Source organism: Myodes glareolus, chromosome X, assembly GCF_982192425.1.
Source record: "Myodes glareolus chromosome X, mMyoGla1.1, whole genome shotgun sequence".
NCBI lineage: Eukaryota > Metazoa > Chordata > Mammalia > Rodentia > Cricetidae > Myodes > Myodes glareolus.
The window spans coordinates 1,014,979-1,029,404 of record NC_142053.1 but is presented as its reverse complement, the minus strand read 5'-3'; the positions used below and the strand labels follow the sequence as shown (position 1 = coordinate 1,029,404).

General features: G+C 37.0%; 1 protein-coding gene across 1 annotated transcript in view; it reads right to left on the bottom strand.

The window, feature by feature from the left end:
* Positions 1–14,426, bottom strand: part of Mpp1 (MAGUK p55 scaffold protein 1) — a 32,552-nt gene that overhangs the window by 12,900 nt on the left and 5,226 nt on the right. Inside the window, exons 2-5 of the mRNA XM_048457748.3 lie at positions 10,200–10,343; positions 9,833–9,911; positions 6,339–6,424; positions 3,437–3,505 (exon numbers count right to left, since the gene is read on the bottom strand). Coding sequence (XP_048313705.3) covers positions 3,437–3,505; positions 6,339–6,424; positions 9,833–9,911; positions 10,200–10,343 — 378 coding nt within the window. The remainder of the gene's footprint in view (positions 1–3,436; positions 3,506–6,338; positions 6,425–9,832; positions 9,912–10,199; positions 10,344–14,426) is intronic.

The window sequence follows — 14,426 nt, the reverse complement described above, 5'->3', positions numbered from 1 at the left end:
CAAAATACAAATAGCAGGGAATTCTAAGCCTCCAAACTCATAACCATAATACCCAAATCTAACAAGAATCTTCTAGTCTCTCTGAGGATCAGGAATATAAAAATCCAAAATGAAATAGTACATCAAACACAGCAATTTATTATAAGGATATGAAGTCACAATCAAACAGGATCTCGTTCAGCAACAGTTTGTGACATTAACATAAAATAGAGAAAAATCACATGATCTTGTCACTAGTAACATACAAAACAAACAAACAAACAAACAAAAAACAGAGGGTAGCTCCTTGAATCTAATGAATACCTTCAAAAACCTTATAGATCGGGGCTGGAGGGATGGTTAAGATGCAAGTACTGCTCTTCCAGAGGACCTGAGTGTGACTCCCAGTACCCATATTAGGTGGCTCACAACCAGCTCCAGGGAAATCTTGATACTTCTGGCCTCTGTAAGCCCCTGCACTCATATGCACACACACACACACACACACACACACAGACACACACACAGACACATAATTAAAATAATAAAAATAAACTAAAAAACCTACTTTACTTTTAGTTTTTAAAAAACTAAAAAGCCAACATACTTTCCAATGAAATACTAAAAGATTTCTCTTCTATACTGAGAAATAAAGAAGGATTACACCATCACCACTTCTACTGGGATTTTATAAAGATGTCTCCTTTCTCCAAAATGATATGGAGCTTTAATGCAGGGATAAATACATAGACCAACTACACAAAATACGCCTACATATATGACTTACAATAAAAGTGATGGGGAATATATCATATGAACAGGATGTTTACTTCAATTAATAGTATTGAGTCTACTGATATCCATATAGAAAAATTGAAACCTTGACCTCTTACTTTACAATATTCTACACAAAAATCAATTTAATTCTACATGGGTTTAGAAAACAATATAGAAGAGTGTCCTTTTTACCTTGTAATCAAAAAGAAAATTAAACAAACATAAAGTGCTAATTATATGCGGGAAAAAGGTAGCAATTTTGATTTCATTAAGAATCTTCTTTAGTCATTAATGGTACCATGAAGAAAATTAAAAAGGAGCATATTTGAGATACATATGACAAAGGACTCTGCTTCAGAAAATATGAGGTACTCCTACAATTTGGTAAGAAAAAAATTCAAGCTTTACCAAACAAATATATTTAAATAGAAAAAAAAACATATAAACAGTAAAGGAAGCATTTACCTATTATCAGAGAAATACAATGAAAATTATGACATAATATGCTCCAGATAATGGCCAAACAAACAAAACCAGACAATTCTAAATTTTGATGAAAATATGGAATAAACAGAAGTGTCATACAAGTATATTTGAAAATATAAAATGGAATAGCTACTTTCAAAGACTGCTGGGCAATACCTTCTAAAATTAAAACACACCTGTGCCTTAAAACCCATCAATTCTATCCCCCAAAGTAGAGGTATAAAGCATATATCCAACAAAGTTCATAACAAAAAAAGTTGGAAACCTAAAAGTTCAGCAGTATCAGAATGGATGAGTAACTGCAGCACATTTATACAATGAATCAGAGAAACTGAATCATCTATTGCTACAAATAACCTGGATGATTCATTTAAATACAATTCTGAATAGATGCAATGGCATTCAAAAGAATTCCTACTATATAGTTCAATTTATACAAATTTCAATATGAGGTAAAACTCTTCTCTTATGTTACAAGTCAGGGTTGTAGTAATAAGGCGTCATAGATGCAGGACATATTCTGCTTTGGGACAATGGTCTTGTACCCTGTAAAGATTTATCATTTTTATTGGTTTAATAAAACACTGATTGGCTAGTAGCCAGGCAGGAAGTAGAGGCGGGGTGATGAGAACAGGAGAATTCTGGGAAGAGGAAAGGCTCAGTCTGTGGCTGCTATCCAGAAGCAGAGAAAGTAAGATGAGAATGCCTCAGTGATAAAAGGTACCAAGTCATGTGGCTACCATAAACAAGAATTATGGGTTAATTTAAGTTGTAAGAACTACTTAAATAATATAGTTGAGCAAGAGGTCAAACAGTTTATAATTAATATAAGCCTCTGTGTGTTTTGCTGTGACTGAATGGCTGCAGGACTGGGCAGGACAGAAACTTCCATCTACAATATTCTGACTTTTGAATTGGCACAATTTATGTGCTCAGTTTATGAATACATACAAGTTTTGTACTTGTGATCTATTCACTTTGTTATATGTACATACATAAACAACAAAACTTCAATTTAAAAGTTTAAGACTATACTATCATACTACAGGTAACCTATGATAGAAATTTCAAGTTTGATATTTTATTTATTTTTATTTGTTTTTACTTACTTATGTGTATATATGTGCAGCTGCCTGTGGAGGCCGAAGATCAGATCCCCTAGAGCTAGAGTTATAGACAGACTACTGTGAGGTACCTGATGTGGGTACTATGAACCAAACTCAGGTCCTTGACCATCTCTCTAACCTGAGATATTTTTAAAAACCAAACCTTTTGCACATCCATTTTCCAAGGTCCTGTCCCATCTATTCCTCAACTATTAATAACCTGTTCCTATCACCTCCATCACTATCTTCTTCTTCAAAGAAAAAGGAATAAAGTGCTGAGTGTTGAGTTGGTATAATACTTACCTTCCAAGGATGAGGGAACTCAGTTTGATCCTCAGAACTCACATTAAAAAATTAAGTTTAGTGTTGTATACTTTTAAAAACCCAGAGCTGGAAGGCAGAGACAGAAGGATCCCTGAGGCTCACTAGCCAACCAACTGAATATAATTGTTGAGATTCAGACTAGGATGGGGTTCAGTGGAACTTTGTCTCAAAAAAAGGGAAACTAGTGAGATATCTCAGTTGATAAAGTACCTAAGTTTAGATCCCCAGAATCCACTCAAAAGGCCAGACATGATGATGTGCTCCCTGTAATTCCAGTACTAGGGGAAAGAGACAGGTAAATACTTGAAGCTCATTGGCCAACCATTCTAGCCAAATCAGTAAATTTCAGGTTCCCTGAGAGACACTGCTTCAAAAAAATAAAAGTGAAGTGAGGTAAAGAAAACACATTTAATATCAATCTCTAGCCTCCACACTCATGCACACACATATTCATGCACATACATACTCATAGAACACCCCCTACATATAGATGACACCTGAGGAACACCCAAGGTTGTCCTCTACCATCCACACATGTGCACTTGAACAGACATGAACAAGCATACAGAAACAAGAAAGAAAAGAAAAGAAAAAAGGAAAGGAGATGAGCTCTTATATTTTAGTTTAAAGAATGCATAATAGGATTCTACACCAAGCAGATAGGCACCTGTAAGAGACTCAGAATTTAGTTATAGAATTGTGTCACTTTTAATAAAATCTCAAGGAACACAAAACAGCACAACAGAGAAAATGGTATTACATACCTGTAGCGCAGGCAGACGACTCTGCTGATTAGGAATTACTTTTAATGAGATTATTCCTTTGGTTTCCTTCTATTTAAAGAAAAAAAATGAAACTGTAAAGAAAACTAACTTGGGTGACACGAGTTTCCACTATAGAACCATTTTTATAGTTTGAGTTTTGGTCAGATACTACCTCCTGAACCATGAGAATGTCATATGCTCCCTATACCAGCATAACCAAAGACAAAAATAAAAAAGCAAAACCTCATGACTTTCTTCTCTTCTGCTTTTGGTCCCCAAAAGATTCCTAGAACTTCCTAAAATGATCACAAATATACCCATACTTTTTTCACCCCAATGCAAAGATTGCAAATATTATAGTCACATATAAATATGATGCACACATATGTATTTTTGTTTCTTTGGTTTTGGTTTTTCTATATAGCAGAGGCTTTCCTTAAATGACCTGTAGTAGTATTTTTTCATCAGGACTGCCAGCCCGCAAATAATGACACAAAGACTTATTATTAATTATGAAGGTTTGGCCTTAGGCTTTTTTCCAACTAGCTCTTATGACTTAATTAATCTGTTTTTAGTGATCTACATTCTGTCATATGGCTTTGTTATATCTCCTCTATACCATATGTCTGACCTCTTCAATGTCTCTCACTGGCATCTCTGAAACACCTAGATTCACCCCAAGTTCCTCTATCTTCCTGGAAGTCCCGCCTATTCTCTCCTGCCTAGCTACTGGTCTTTTAGCTTGTTATTAAACCAATTACAATGACACATCTTCACACAGTGTAAATATTCCACAACAATGATTCTTCTGTGTACTCGGGTTGTTCTTTGGGCTGCCAGCTCACAAATAATGACATGGTGACTTAGTATTAATTATGAAAGGTTGGCCTTAGCTTAGGCTCATCCCACTAGTTCTTGTAAATTAAATTAACCCATTTATCTTAATCTATGTTCTGCCATGTGGCTCGTTACCTCATTTCTCCATACTACCCATACTGCTTCCTATATATCTGGCTGGTGACTCTGTCTTCTTTTCCCCAGAGTTCTCTCTCTGCCCAGAAGTCCTGCCTAGCTTTTTATTATGCCAAACACAGTAATACATTTTTACACAGGGTACAAATACTCCAGAATAGTTCTGCGTCAGGCTCCCAAGTGCTAACACAACTAGCTACAAGTAGATACAAGTTTAACTTGTTATTTTTTAAAAAAAATTATTCAGTTTGGTTTTGTTTGCTTGTTTTGAGCCAGGTATCGTTCTGGAATATAGCCTGGAATTCACTATATGGCCCAGGCTAGCCTGGAAATCAAGTGATAGTCTGCCTTGGCCTCCTAAGGACTGTTACTATAGGCATAAACTATTGCACCCAGCTCAATGACATTGTAATTTTGTTACCATAAATATAGATGTTCATCCTCTCTTTTTCTTGCAAGTTGAATAATAAAAATATACGTAAGTATCACATACAAATGTTTTCAAATTATGTATATATTGTATAATGGCTAAACAGTTATTAATTAACATATGTATTGCCTCAATACTTATTTTTGTTGTGAGAATACTTGAGATCTACTCTCAGTATTTTTAAAAATATAATTTATAGTTTTTATCATAACCGTGCTGTACTACAAAGTTATTTTTAATGCATTCATCTTATTTATGTGGAATTTTACAGCTTTTGTCGCTCCATGATCCCCACCCATCCCTAGTCCCTGATTAACACCTTCCACTCTCTACTTCTACAGGTGTGCCTTTCTGGATTCCACATATATATTAGTTTATGTGATGGCTATCTTTCTATGTCTGGCTTGTTTATACAATGTCCTCCTGATTCACCCATGTTGTAACAAATAATGAGATTTCCTTCTTGTATAAGACAGAACAGTAAGTATTCCATAGTATGTATATACCATATATTTCTACTGCATTAGACCACTGACTCCAAGCCTGCCTAGAATGAATTGTGCTGTAGTAATTAAGCATATTTTCAAAAAGTTGTTGGCCAACAGTTTTTTGTTTATTTTCTCTGGTTTCAAATTAGCTTATGTTTTTCTAATAATAATTAGATTTCTCTAGAATGATCAGCTCTTTTCTAGTGTACCATCTTCTTAGCATATGCTCATTTACAAGAAACCCAGTATCAAAGACCCATTTGAGGAATCAATTTTCTGGCATCACTCTTATTACTATGATATTAAAATGGGGAATCTAGTAATAATTAGGTAGCATATTCAAAAAGGGAGTTTGAGGAAAGATGTATTCATACAGGTATGCATATCCTCAGGAAGAACTCTCTCTATTGCTGGATCTTTTGAGGATGTCCACACCTGTGTGAAACTGGTACCTACAGAGCAGGTTTGACAAGTAATAGGGCCATAAATACCTCTTCTAACTTCTTGCTGAACCCACTGAAGCACAACTGATATAGACATTAAAATCAGTTTTAATTTTAAGCACAAGACAGAATCAAGAAGATGGCAAAATGTCAGGAAGAACAAACAGAAGAGGCAGCCCAAACACCACGTACAATACTGCACATAAAAGATTCTGAGAATACAGACTGAATGAAGCTAATCCACCTGCTCAAAAAGCCAGACATACACACCACAATCTCTAGATGCCCAGCACAACATTCTTGTCATTTTATGAGACTGATGTTCAGTTATTGGCCCTGCTCTGCAGTTTTACTAAATTAAGGCAGAGAAACATCATTTTTTGGACAGAATATCAGAAGATCAGAAGTGATAACAGTCGTCTCAATAAGGAAACCATGCTTTTGCAGAGAAATAAGATATAGACACCTGTGCCCATTAACCCTTCATGAACACAGAAGACAGTCTTTATCTAGTACAGAAAATACGCACCATTGCAAGACAGTCTTTATCTAGTACAGAAAATACGCACCATTGCCTTCTGCAGCTGGTCTACTGAGTGATTAGTCACATTTGTGCCATTGATTTCTAGGATCTCATCCCCCACGTGAAGGGAGCCTGCCATTAAACAAACAAAAACCTCAATGTACAAAAGAGTAAAAATTCAAACAATAGCTGTCAGAATAGCTCAAGAATACCACACAAAAGAAACCACAATCTAGGGTATTTTAGAAAATAAATAAAACTCAGTTATTAGAAATATTTAACTAAGAGAGATAAAAAACAAATATGGTTCGGAATCCATCTAGGACAGTTCAATACTGCCTTGTCCTTCTTGATATCAGTCATCCAAGAGCTTCATAAAAGCATATCATCTTTGAATTCCTGGAATTAGAACAGCTGCCAACTCCAGGAGACTATTAGTCAGTGAATTCAACGTTTCTTTTTTAAATTTTATTTATATTTCATGTGCATTGGTGTTTTGCCTATATGTCTATGTAAGGGTGTCAGATTCCCTAGAACTGGAGTAACAGCTGTTAGCTGCTATGTAGGTGCTGGGAACTGAACCCTGGTCCCATGGGAGAACAGTCACTGAGCCATCTCCAGCCCCTAGGTTCAATGTTGCTTTGTTATTGTTAAACTAAACCTCCAATGTGCTTTTATTATACAGCATTCTGCCGCGTGTATCCCTGCAGGCCAGAAGAGGGCACCAAATCTCACTGCAAATGGTTGTGAGTCACCATGTGGTTGCTGGGAATTGAACTCAGGACCTCTGGAAGAGCAGGCAATGCTCTAAACCACTGAGCCATCTCTCCAGCCCTCCAATGTGCTTTTAAATGATTATTCGATGTTAAAATTCTATGTGAAGGCAGGTTATCAAATTCATGTCATGTTACCTTGAATTAAAAAAAAAAAAGAACAAACAAAAAATATAGTAAGGGCCAGGCAGTGGTGGTGCATGCCTTTAATCCCAGCACTGGGGAGGCAGAGACAGGTGGATCCCTGTGAGTTCAAGACCAGCCTGGTCTACAGAGCAAGTACCAGGACAGGCTCCAAAGCTACAGAGAGACTCTGTCTCAAAAAAACTAAAAAACTAAAAAAAAAAAAAACAAAAAAAAAACAGAGTAAAACATAAAAGGGTAGGAATTAATGATGTAGGAGACTCATTGGAGTAGCCATACCCAAATATTAGGCATAATTTCTAGTACTGTACAGGCTATCCGCAGCTGCAAAAACATGCTATATTTTAACTTATTATTCTGTTCTTTCACTGCTCCCTAAAATATATTTTAGTAAATGATACATCTGAAAATTGCTGGCACTCTAACATTAAGGAAATACAATAGTTAATTATAATCACTTAATTTTGGTTTCCTCATTTAAGATGTTTATAAAATAAAGGAAATTATTATTTTATAATAAACGAGAAAATCCAAGCTCCAAGAAGGTAGAGAAACAGCTTTGTTTACTGTACATATCAGTCATATATAATGGGTACATATAGTAATGAGTCACTTATTAACTAAATGGGAAAAATATCATTATAAAACAATATATAAGGAGTGCAGAGGGCTGCGTGGTGATGGTGCATGCCTTTAATCTCAGCACTTGAGAGGCAGAAGCAGATGGATTTCTGAGTTCAAGGCCAGCCTGGTCTGCCATTGGCCATGCCAGAGGAGCAGCAAGTTACAATTGAAGTTTCAGGTATCAGCCCAGCAAAAGGGAATCCTCTGATGGGCCAATCGCGCTTAAGCAAGGCCACCGGACTTCAAATCCTGAAATGTCTTTTGCTTCTGTTCTGCCTTTCCATGTTTGTTGCGGCTCTCTTTATCTGGTATCTAGCATGTTGTGAGTGGACGTGGGGAGATCTCCACAGCCTGTAATATAGTAATATCTCTCAGAAACACCCCGTTCTACTGGGCATTTTTACCTGTGGATGATCAAGATTACCCCTCCCTAAGGTGTACTGTCTAATTTGATAATAATAATGATAGCTTATACAGAATTTTGATGAATAAAAATAAATACAAGGATATGTTTCATAGCCAGGGTCTGTGAGTCTCACCTAAGGAGCTGCATGTATTGTAGCTCAAGTTAATGATTAACAAGTGAGTCCCAATAGCCGGGCTAGTTTAAATTTTCTTAACCTTAATGTTGGGAGATGTGCTCACAGGTCTCCGAGGGCATCACAGCTGAAACAAAGCTTTGAAAATAATGAAGTTAGACTAAGATATTTTTGTTAAATAACTTTGAGGGGAAAAACCCAAGAAGACAATCTTAAGTTTTAGAAAGGCACTTAGTTGAATACAGAACTCTTTAAAGTCAGGGAATAAGAACAAAGCAGCCCAATTATTACTGGCTGATGTACTCTCCTTGCTAGGTTTGGCTGATGACCAAAGGTGATGATTAATTCTGTATACACATTTATGTCCTCAATCTCCTGATAAAAACTACTACTGAATGGATATGTACCCTAAAGATTTAAAGTAAAACTGATTGATTCTTTTTCATCTATAAATGTGTAGGTTTGTGATTCCTTTAAGATTCCTTATAAGATTACCTTTAAAGACAAGTAGTAAAGTAATTGGCCCTTTATTTGTAACTGCAAAATGAAGCCTGACAGTAAAAGACCTTGCTGGCCACATGGTTAATCTATAACAAGTTGCTTGGGTATGAATGTATGTGGGTTCTTGGAATAAATTGATTTTTGCCTGTAATACATAAAATGTTGAATCGTATGAGGGAGATAAAAACATGTTTTTTTTTTACCTATATTCATTCACTTGAGAAATGGAATGCAACTGTTTTGACTCTTGTGTTGCCTGGAAAATTCTGTTGGGTTATAAAGGCTATAAAACAACATGAGATGAGAGAGACAGAATAAAGGGAGAGAATAAAGAGAGAAAATAAAGAAGAAGAAAGAATAAAACCATCAAGAGAGTTTGTGAGAGTCTTTTTCCCTAACGCCCCTCAGATAGAAAGTTTAGACTCACTGACTCCTTGGATTCCTGTCAAAGCCCTGTCTGTGCAGCTGGAGGCTGATTCCCCAGACAGCAGTACTGGTCTATAGAGTGAGTTCCAGGACAACCAGGGCTACATAGATAAACCCTGTCTTGAAAAACCAAAAGAAAAAAAAGAAGGTACAGAGGAAGAGATGGTGGTACTGAGTAGTTTATACTAAGATCTTACCATACAATTTTCTAAAGAGTCAGTTAGGGTATTTTTTTAAGACAAGTTTTTTTCTGTGTAGCTCTGGCTGTCCTGGAACTCACTTTGTAGAACAAGTCTGTCTTGAACTTAGAGATCCACCTGTCTCTGCTTCCTGAGTACTGGGATTAAAGGTATATGCCATCATGCCTACCTTAAAGAGTCAGTTATTAACTCAAAGAATCTCTTGGCACTTTCATGAAAATGCTATCAGTTTTGAGGACTATAAACTTCATGTCCCACACCACTGAATAGAGAGTAAATAATTAATCACAGAATAAAACTAGACTTAGGATCCCCTCCTCCCTGCCAGAGTACCTTGTCTATGAATCATGCCACCATGGAGAATTCTGGCCACAGTACATGACTGTTTTTCATTCAGCTTCAAAGTAATTCCCTGGAATAAAGGCAATGGAACAGTAAGCTTTGTTTTAAGCCCTTTTTGAGGATAATCTTTAAAGCATCTAAAAAAAATTGCAGAGAACACCATTTCCATTTATATCAGGGTCAGTTCTCAAGTAGAAAAAGCAGGAAGCTTGCTTGCTTTGAAAGAAACTTGAGATGGGGACAAAAAACAGTGAAGCTGGCAGATTGTACAATTCCATGAGTAGCCATTGGCAGTTTTATGGCCCAATGATTTCACTAGTAGAGTATAAATAATGAATGACAATAGACAAGAGATTACCATGGGCTCCTCTGTGATCTTCTCAAACTGTATGAGACGTACTTTCCTTGCTTCTTGCCCTTTAGAATGGGCAGGGCTACCTGGAACAGTAGACCCATTGGTGTACATGTCCTCAGTGGCAACATTCAACTGATTCAATGCAGTCTGTCAAATGAAAACAGATTAGTGGATAAAACAGCAAAGGCCCATGGTCAGTCAATTATCTGTAATTAGAAACTAAAAAGCTTTGAAAACCCAGTTCTTTCAGATAAAGGAATGATTTTTTATTACAAATATTCTGAGGGATTAGAAAACTCAATGGTTAAGAGCTCAAACTACAAAATAAAAGAGATGAACTCAGAAACATGTTGAATAAAGGAAGTCTTATTAAAAAGAATATGTACAATATGATAAAATGTATGTGAGATTTTAGAACAAACAAAACTATTGTAAATAAGACAGTAGTTGTCTTGAAGGGAAAGGACTGGCATAAGAGAATTAGAATGCTGGTAATATTTGGTATCATGATACAGTGTATAATAATATACTCAAGATTTTTGCATTTTACTATATTTAAAATTTACCTTAAAAAGTAACCATAAACAAGCTAGGCAGCAGTGGCGCACACCTTTAATCCCAGCACTTGGGAGGCAGAGACAAAGGCAGGTGGATCTCTTTTTGTAGACCAGCCTGGTCTACAAATCAGAGTTCTAGGACTTTACACAAAAAAACTCTGTCTTGAGACACATATTGGAACACTGGACTTAACTCCCTAGGTTCAAATGAGAAGCAGAAGGAGGGAGAACGTGAGCAAAAAAGGCAGGACTAGAGGGAACCTTCATCTGACGACAGATGGAGATAGAGACGGAAACCCACATCGGAGTACTGGACTGAGCCCCCAAGGTCCAAATGAGGAGCAGAAGGAGAGAGATCATGAAAAAGGAAATCAGAACCGTGTGGGGTGCGTTCACCCTCGGATACAAGGGGACTAATCGAATGAGAGCTCACCAAGGCCAGCTGGACTGGGACTGAACGAGCATGTGATCAAACCGGAGTCTCTAAATGTGACTGACATAGGGGCTGACTGAGAAGCCATTGTCAATGGCACTGGGTCTTGTTTTGTCTGTATGTACTAGCTTTCTGGGATCCTAGTCTGTTTGGATGCTCACCTTCCTAGACCTGCAGGGAGAGGGGAGGAACTTGAACTTCCCACAGGGCAGGAAACCCTGACTGCTCTTAGGACTGGAGAGGAAGGACGGGAGGGAGTGGGGGTGGAGGAGGAGAGGGAGTGGGGGAAATGGAAGGGTATGGGGAGGAGGGGAGGAAGTGGAAATTTTATAAACAAATAAATAAATTAATAAAAAAACTCTGTCTTGGAAAACAAACAAACAAACAAAAACCAAAAACCAAACAAACAAAACAAAAACAAAAAACATGAACAAATATGAACTCTAGGCAGCGATATACACACTGAAGTTCTTTGGGGTGAAACATCCTGACATCTGCACCTTGCCTTCAAATGCAAAAAAAAGTGGATAGATGGGTGGTTCTAGGTAGATATATGTGTTAAGGCAAATAAGTCAATATGTCAATTATAGAAACCAGAATGATACTTTTTTCCTCTTTTCAGTAAGTTTTAATTTTTCCAAATATAATACTGGTGAAGAATAGCATTAAGGGAGTAAAAAGGGGGACTGGAGAGAGTTTTCAGTGGTTAAAAGCACTTGTTGCTCTTGCAGAGGACCTGAGTTTGGTTCCCAGCAACTACATAGGGGCTCACAATCACCTGTAACTCCAGTTCAAGAGCATCTGATACCCTCTTCTGGCCTCTGTGGGCACCAGGCACAAAGGTGCCTTATACACAGGTGAAAACACCCATAAACTATAAATAAATACTTTAAAAGAATGGGAGAATGAAAAGGGAGCTAGGGAGATGGCTCAGTAGGTAAGAGTGCTTGCTGTCCAAGTATGAATACCTGAGTATAAATTCTCAACACCCACATAAAAAGCCCAGCAAGGCCATCCATAATCCCAGCACTGTCTGGGGTAAAGATTGAGTACCAGCAGGGCTTACTGGCCACCAGTATAGCTCTAGGTTCAGAGAGCCTGTCTAGAGAAAGTATGATAAAAAGTGCTATGGCAGGACATCTGGTTTCTGTGTTAATGCATGGTTGCACACATTTGTATGCATGTATACATGTAACACACAGAGAGAGACAAAAAGTGTAAAAAATAGTAAAAAGGCAAGCCATTAGGTACGGAACTGGAACTCTTGTACTTGCAGGTAAGCACATAAACTAGGAAAATATTATTGGGGTATCTCTCCTCTGAATTTCATTAGAGTTATTTGCATAAGAACATATGAGAGGTCATTTATTGGAACAAGGACAGCTTACTAATGACTACACCACCCATTCAGCAATAATTAACTGCCAACAGACCCACAGGGAAGATCTAATATATACACAAAGAAATGCTGATGGACTCAATCCTGTATAGATCTTGTAGCATTGTTTTTTAATGTCATACAATTTAAAGTTTCAATTACTTGAGAGTAATTTGAAGACATTTTTCTTTTCTTATTCTACAAATGTTTGTACATAAAATATTAAATCAAAACCAACACAGCAAGTCAGAGGAGGAAAAACTAGTGTGAGCTTGGTATGTGGATACAAACTGAAAATGAAGAACAGCTATATACTAGCCACACCCAGGGGTAGCCCTCAAGGACACTGGGAGATGTGGAAGGTCTTCTCAATAAATAGAGCTGTGAAAAGTGTATCTTGCCATTCATTTTTCTGGGAGAAAGAAGTCTTATGTGGGAATGTATACACGGCTGGAATGAGTTCAGTGGCCTGCCCATGCACAGAGGGAAGAGGATGGAAAGATGAGGGGCAAGGAGGTCTTGCCTAGAAACTTGAGAGACGTTGACATAACATAGGTATGCTCTTCAAAAACTGTCAACTTACTGCTTCCTTTGTAATGGAAAGTACAATAAGAACTGGGTATGGGTAACCTCAGATGAGGGAAGTGTTGAGAAAGAGAAACTGCCTTGTTTTGCAGCTAAAATGTCCAAAACTCACACGACATGGTCATATGGCATTTATGTTGTAACACTATTGAAAAGGTTGTAGTTTGAAAATTAACTTAGCAACACAGAACTTCACACAAACCCAAGGTACTCTACAACAATCCAGTGGCATTATAGACATTGTGTGGGAAGACACCATGTAGCCCTGACAAGGGGGTTTAGAGGTAATTTTGAAACTGTTTATGTGAAAAATAAAACAATGTGAAGATAATTATGCTACCTTCACCACAAAAAGTGAAAAAATTAGTGTATTCACATTTACTTAAAAACATACAAATAATCTTTGGAGAAAGTGGTTGGCTACAAGATGGAGCGAGAACGAAATTGCTTTCATGAGCTAACTTTACTCACCATACCTTGCAAATTATGAACTATGTGCATAAATTACTTTAAGAAAATAATTTAGATTTATCCTTTAATTGTAGCACTTAGACAGAAGCAAGCAGATCTCTGTGAGTTCGAGGCTAGCCTGGTCTACAGGGCTATACAAAGAAACCCTGCCTCGAAAAAAATAAATAAATACATAAATAAATAAACAAAATAAAATAATTTAGCAAAATAATATATTAAGTAGAACTTAAAAATCTAGAACACAGCGCTTAGCAAGAAAACGTACTATCTGAATTAGATTTCTGGCTCTTTTACTAACTGTTGGGTAACTTTGGATTCTTGACCTTCTTGCACTTCTGTTTCTTTAACTGTAAAATGAGGATAGTAACAGGATGACTTTACTGGGTTGCAAGCTTAATATAATACTTAGAAACAGTTGGTAAATGTGGACTAGGGTTACCATGCTACTGTATAGCTCTCTGTTTTGAGTGTTGACATACTAATAATACTGAAAGATGTCACTAAAGAAAATACTCAGCATTCAAAGCCTCATGTATCCCTCCATTTTATATCACAATGATTAATTTCTATTCAGGAAAACGGAAGTCTACTGTTCCCACCAAGTTCTCAAAACGACATTCCTTTCTACAACTGGCAAGATGGAATTTTCTGACATGAGTGGAATTCCCATTTAAGTTGGCAGCCTGACTACTTATGTGGATCTCATCCTCCCTTACTTCTTAGTCTATCTATTTGAACCTTTAGAGACAGGGTCTCATTATATATCTCATAGGGGGCTGGAATCACAATCCTCCTGACTCAGACTT